The 6,555-nt window shown below is 41.0% G+C and overlaps 1 protein-coding gene across 1 annotated transcript; it reads right to left on the bottom strand.

Moving 5' to 3' along the window:
• Positions 1 to 2,219: 2,219 nt before the first annotated feature.
• On the bottom strand, positions 2,220 to 5,583 carry soul2 (heme-binding protein soul2). The gene is made up of 4 exons (XM_029669446.2): positions 5,341 to 5,583; positions 5,117 to 5,243; positions 3,440 to 3,611; positions 2,220 to 3,332 (listed from the first exon to the last, which is right to left on the bottom strand). Exons 1-4 carry the CDS (start codon positions 5,473 to 5,475, stop codon positions 3,158 to 3,160), a joined length of 609 nt encoding a protein of 202 aa, XP_029525306.1. The 5' UTR covers positions 5,476 to 5,583; the 3' UTR covers positions 2,220 to 3,157.
• Between the last annotated feature and the right edge of the window lie 972 nt (positions 5,584 to 6,555).

Below are 6,555 nucleotides of genomic sequence, written 5' to 3'. Positions count from 1 at the left end.
TTCCACTACTGTCAGTAATTGTTACCTTTGACAAAGCTACAATCCAGAAAAGCAACACCACCATCTACAGGACATAATTGTACACCACAGCAGGCAAATGAAATGATGGCTGGGTAGTACCATAACGCTTCTTACAGACTCCCTACTAATGTCTACTTAAAGAGTTGTCTTTTAAAAATCATCTGTGAGATGGTAGGTATAACTCTCCTTTCCGTTCCTCTCCTGTCTCCCTCTGTTCTGTTTGTATGTAACACTGCAGTGATCAGGTGATGGCTGGCTCCTATTTCTCTGCTCCAGCACAAATAAGCCAAACCAGGAAGTAAACAAGCAACGTCATCACAATTCTTGGCCCTTTGGGAAACACTGGAGCCCAATTAGGCTGTTCCTGAATCAGTCACATACCAAACCCACATAGCTTTGTCCCTTGTTGGCTAACCCAGATTACCCCTCCTGACAACACACAGCCATGCAGCCTACTGATTCAAATCAATGCCATACCAACAGTTTACCCACAGTATTGTGCTTAAAAATACTGCTCCTGCTCACCTGTAGAGGGCAATCACTAGATGGCCATGCTATAAAAGACAAACATTTCTGAATTGTCAGAATCAATGAGCACATTAGTAATTTGTTATCACCCCCATTACAGATACAATAGGTCATTAATTAACTCAGTTTCAGAGGTTGGTCAAGTGGGTTGATGAGGGCGAGATTCAAACCAGGCTTGTTTACAGGCAGGGACGAGCAATTTCAAAACAGCTAGGGTTCCTGTCCATACAAGCTCATTTAATATGTAGATGATGTGCAGTTTCAGTGAAAGGACGATTAGGTTTGTACATGGCAATGTGAATCTCAATTTAGTTTTCAGCTCTTAGTAGAAGACAGTCAATACCATTGAAAAGGGTCAGTAAACATATTTGGCACAGTCTAAAAGGAATGTCCAAATATAAAACAAACAACACAACACATAAAATAAGAAAATTCACATAGGCTATTTTGAGGGTGGGGGTTAGATGGTCAAAACAGAAGTGGTCAATCTGGTATGGTGGGGTATCTAACCCTATTAAAGGGGCTGAGTCACTGGCTTACTGGTGCTCTTCCATGCCGTCCCTAGGAGGGGTGCATCACTTGAGTGGGTTGAGTCACTGACGTGATCTTCCTGTCTGGGTTGGCGCCCCTCCTTGTGTTGTGCCGTGGCAGAGATCTTTGTGGGCTATACTCGGCCTTGTCTCAGGATGGTAAATTGGTGGTTGAAGATATCCCTCTAGTGGTGTGGGAGCTGTGCTTTGGCAAAGTGGGTGGGGTTATATCCTGCCTGTTTGACCCTGTCCAGGGGTATCATCAGATGGGTCCATAGTGTCTCCTGACCCCTCCTGTCTCAGCCTCCAGTATTTATGCTGCAGTAGTTTATGTGTCAGGGGGCTAGGGTCAGTCGGTCAGTCTGTCATATCTGGAGTACTTCTCCGGTCTTATCCGGTGTCCTGTGTGAATTTAAGTATGCTCTCTCTAATTCTCTCTTTCTTTCTCGCTCTCTGGGGACCTGAGCCCTAGGACCATGCCTCAGGACTACCTGGCATGATGATTCCTTGCTGTCCCCAGTCCACCTGGCCGTGCTGCTGCTCCAGTTTCAACTGTTCTGCCTGCGGCTATGGAACCCTGACCTGTTCACCGGACATGCTACCTGTCCCAGACCTGCTGTTTTCAACTCTCTAGAGACAACAGGAGCGGTAGAGATACTCTTAATGATCGGCTATGAAAAGCCAACTGACATTTACTCCTGAGGTGCTGACTTGCTGCATCCTCGACAACTACTGTGATTATTATTATTTGACCCAGCTGGTCATTTATTAACATTTGAACATCTTGGCCATGTTCTGTTATAATCTCCACCTGGCACAGCCAGAAAAGGACTGGCCACCCCTCATAGCCTGGTTCCGCTCTAGGTTTCTTCCTAGGTTTTGGCCTTTCTAGAGAGTTTTGCCTAGCCACCGTGCTTCTACACCAGCATTGCTTGCTGTTTGGGGTTTTAGGCTGGGTTTCTGTACAGCACTTTGATATATCAGCTGATGTAAGAAGGGCTATATAAATACATTTGATTTGATTCAGGGTAAATGTAAATCATTTTGGTGAAAAATGAAAAACAGCACAACATTGTCATGTCTGACATGTATCCAACCACTTCCTTGTTCCTTGTCAACAAAAGATTCTTAAAGCAAAGCTGTGTAATATTTATATTTTTATTGATTTACATTAATATATAAGTAAAGTAATTTGCGGGTACAAAAGTACATCTATCTGTAAGTATCACTCCTCACTAGATGATATAATATGTAAGCTTCTCATGTGTCTTTACTGTGATTATCTCTTGCGGAAATTGAGAATATTCTGAGAATGTGGCTAGGTACTTTTGAGGTTACTTGCTGCACAACATTCCTACAACCAGTCGCTTTCTAATCACTCTGGCAGAAAATGAACCTGAGACTGTGGACTAACTTCACATTCTTATACAGCATGTTTTTATCGTTCTCATCTGAACTTTATTTACCCAGGAGCAGGCCACTGAGATTGCAAAATATATTTTACAAGGGACTAGGCATATAAGTGGCAGTAGAAAGACCAAATCATTTATAGTACAAATCATTCATAGTGTAAATAAAGATAGCTGATAAAATGCTAGGGATTGAGGTTTTAAAAAACTGCATCTTGTGTTTGTGGATTACAATACTGAATCTATATTTTACTAAACCTGCTGTTTGACTTGCGACAGTTAGATGGTTGAAAGATTATAATTTTAACAGAACAGGTGCCCAAAAATATATTTAGAGACTATAGGAAGCCACTCCCCCAAAGTGAAGAAACTCTAGTATGTTTTTCTATGGGACACAGTAATGGCTTCACATGTATACTAGAAGTCCCTCAACCCAATTTAGAAATTGCCATGGTTGGATGAGATAAAAGTAGCTACAGCATTTTGAGGTAGCAAATCATTTAGTTTAAGGCAATACACCAATGACATTTTGTAGTTGACATATCAACTTTCATAGCGTACTAATTGAACATTCCAAATGGCGCACACTATTTGCATGGGCAAGTGTACCCACCATTGAACATTTGTTTGGAATTTTAAATCTGTGTTTATTAGTTTAATCTGCCTTCCTCAGGTGGCGTGGATCCAGACCTCATTGTGTCGGCCAATCAGAGTCCACGGGCCTTCATACCCTGCTGCGATGAACCGGTGGGAGTCAAATGCTTTCCCAGCCTGTGTCAGGGCATCACGTAGCTTCTTCAAATTTTCCTGGAAGTTGTACTCTGACAGAAAACCACTGAAAGTCCTGCGAAAGAGAGAAAGAGAGTTAAAAAACAGAGACATGGACTTAAACTTCTACAGCGGGATTTGGCCCCTAGTTAGTGAAACAGGATGGCAATGGTGGTTCTTCACCTGACATATATGGTGCAGGCAGGCATAGTCTCGTTCCTGATTGAGGCATCATTGGGAGTGGGGAGGACTGTATCTTCTGGAGCCACATAGAAAGAGAGAGATGCATGCTTCTCTCCACCATCCTCAGTCGTAGAAATAAGCGCAGGCCAGGTATGAGTATTGACATGTTCACCTGAGAAGGAATGATAAAAAAAAACATACATTTTACAACCAAAAATCAGATAAAAAGGATTCATTCAAATTATTCATCCTTTAGAAAAGTTTAATTGAAAGATTTTAAGTTAATTTTTTAAATATTGAAATTGTGCATTCCAACAGGTAGGCTTCCAGTTGTGTAGGCTACTGTAATTACACTGCACTTGTCCATGTTACTAGGCTACCGTGTAATAATAGGTATTGTTCTCTTTAATGTTGAGTGTTAAGTGGATGGTCATGTTAAACAGATCTTTATAAGAGGGCCATAAACAGTACCTAGTAATGACATGTACAGTTAGAAAGCTCAGATGTCCTGCTTTTTGGGGTATTTATTATTTATCTATGATTTGTGTGCAATTTGTCCACTAGTATACATTGCTATAGTAAATAAAATGAAAAATAGTACATCGTAGATTTTATTTTCAAATGTCATATGCTATGAACAACCTATTAATGAAAAATAGGGGAATATGGCTTAATCTACATATACTCAACTTTACAATTAACATGATATACGATTTGAGCTGCCTTATACTGTAATCTTTTTTTAGATTACTAGTGATACGGGAAATCATACTAATTTCCTGGTGGACTGCTCTCATTCATTGTTTTCTCTTTCCCACTGAATGTACCGGAGTTGGCTAGCGAATCAACCGATTTATCACAATCCCAGTTTTCATATAATATAAAGTGTGTCCCTTCACATTGTGATTTGAAAATTGTAAAGTGATTTCTTCATATTGTGTTCAATTTTATTTATTTTAAATTCGGACCAAATCGACGTGTGTTTGTCATAGAACAAATGGGACACTTTCATATCGCTGCAGTAGACTATAAGCATTGCAGCGCTATGCTGCGTGTGTGCCTGAGATGTACCGTTCTGCCCGAGCCTCCAACGGCTGTGGACATATAACTTGATACATTTAACCTAATTTAGCAGGCGTAAAAGAAACGCCTGAAACTACTACCCCATACATAGTGGTCTTGCCGAGAAGAAAAACAACTATCGGGGGAGGTTCTCTTCTGCACTGTTCAACCGGTCCAGTAAATGTGGAGGAGGAATTAAGATGGAGTATTGCCTTGTTAATGTCCAAAAGCGAAATTCGTGTCACAGGCTTTCTTTCCAATTCCCCTGAAAACCGGAATACCCGGTTTTTGTAGCCACTGCCGAGGCTCCATATCCAAGATGGAGCCTCGAGGCTATTTGGCCTAAAATAAGTTGATTTATAATCGAATAACCTTGATATGCCATGATAAAACAATTAAATAACTAATGTCCACTAAATCGGGGAATTAACATGTCATTGGTATTGAACATTTGTAGGCTACATTAGTATTGAATAGTCACCTTTATGCCAAAGGACTTTGATATAAATTACATTTCCTTGAAGCACATTTCAGTAATACACAATACTGCATGCTAGAACTTGCAATTAATCAATAAGGTCATTATTGCAGTTTAAACAACATTGAGACATCCACCTGCTTTATTGTCCCACTGGGTGTAGTCCCACAGTTTCGTGAATCCAGCCTTCACGTCGTGGTCAGAGACACCCTGACTGTCGACGGTTATCCAGCGGCTCACTTTGTACGCACGTTCCTCAAAGTCCTGTTCAAATAAAAACAACGCTAGGCTATTTAACAACTACACCCCAAGCTTCTTACATCAGTTATCATACGTGTCATAAATCTCTATATTCACTTACCTCATATTTATTAACGACCGTGAACTCAGGACAATCATAGCTATGACAAAACGGCGGCGCATCCCAACCGTGCGCCCCGCGTAAAAACACCACGGCCAGAACCGAGAGAAGCGTTGTTACCTCGGGAAACTTCATCTTGTCGCTGCCTAAACTCGGATGACACTTTCAATTTTAACAACTCTCTACCATCTTTGTATTTTCAGGACACACCTACAATACCTTTCTGAGAAAACAGGTGTTGTCTGACTAATTTATTCCTCGGGGGGCGGGGAAAGAGAGCCAAATAAACAAAACATTGCAATACGCCGGGGAGTCGTGCGCTGTGGCGCGGAGTTACCTGGTTATGGTACAAGACAACGCCCCAACCCCTCCGCTGGGAATGGAGTTGAATACTGGAAGAAGATAAAAGAGAGGAGCAGGTGCACTAGAGGCATACCCCTATGAAATTGCACACGTATAGCCACGATAACCAAGGCTACTACTATATAGGAAAACACATTAAATACGACAATAACTCATGTAAAGTAAATGTCAATGCTACTTTTCATGTAAATTCCATTGCCTGATCAAAATAGATGTACAGTATCTGCCAGACCCAAGCCTTTCTGCTTGGGGGTAGGCTAACCTTATAAAACTGGTCCAACTGGTCCAGGGTCACTGCAGGATGCCAGATTCGAAATCTAATTCTGACAGACTCCTTTGCCTATTTTCTTAAGCAAGTCTAGCCAGTTTCAGCTGCACAATTTAATGCAAAGTTATGACTTAGATGGGGGGACTTTGTCTAAACAGACAGGCAGTGAGTGAGACAAGTTATGAAGTCTTTGGTTTGCTAATCAGAGCAGAATTAATATCTGTTTCCTGGCCTAGGTGTCTGTGGATGTACATTAACTTTGTGTGGGCCATTATTGCTCCTGGCTTGTCCTTGATGGATGGAGCCTGGGGTTAATAACAAAAAACACCAGACATGTCAGATGGCATTCAGCAGATATTTGAGGCTCCATTCAGCCTTAACATAGTTACTAGTTCAATTACCATGACAGAGATGACCACATGACAAACTGTCTAATACTGTGTAGCATGTGAAATGGAACATGTCAAAATCTAGTATGTACACTAAAAGAAGTGCTGGTGTTGAAGAAAGGTTTACTGTAGCAATCCCTCTATATTGCAATATATTGGAGGTAGAGATTATATAATTATTTTATTGAAACTATT

Source organism: Oncorhynchus nerka, linkage group LG10 (genome assembly GCF_034236695.1).
Source record: "Oncorhynchus nerka isolate Pitt River linkage group LG10, Oner_Uvic_2.0, whole genome shotgun sequence".
Lineage (NCBI taxonomy): Eukaryota > Metazoa > Chordata > Actinopteri > Salmoniformes > Salmonidae > Oncorhynchus > Oncorhynchus nerka.
This window is presented reverse-complemented; position numbering and strand designations above follow the sequence as displayed.

Coding starts and splice junctions, on each gene's coding strand:
- soul2 (XM_029669446.2), bottom strand. CDS start 5,475: ATGAAGTTTCCCGAGGTAACAACGCTTCTCTCGGTTCTGGCCGTGGTG. Junction 5,244..5,340: donor CGGTCGTTAATAAATATGAG/GTAAGTGAATAT, acceptor TTATTTGAACAG/GACTTTGAGGAACGTGCGTA. Junction 3,333..3,439: donor GCCTGCACCATATATGTCAG/GTGAAGAACCAC, acceptor TCTCTTTCGCAG/GACTTTCAGTGGTTTTCTGT.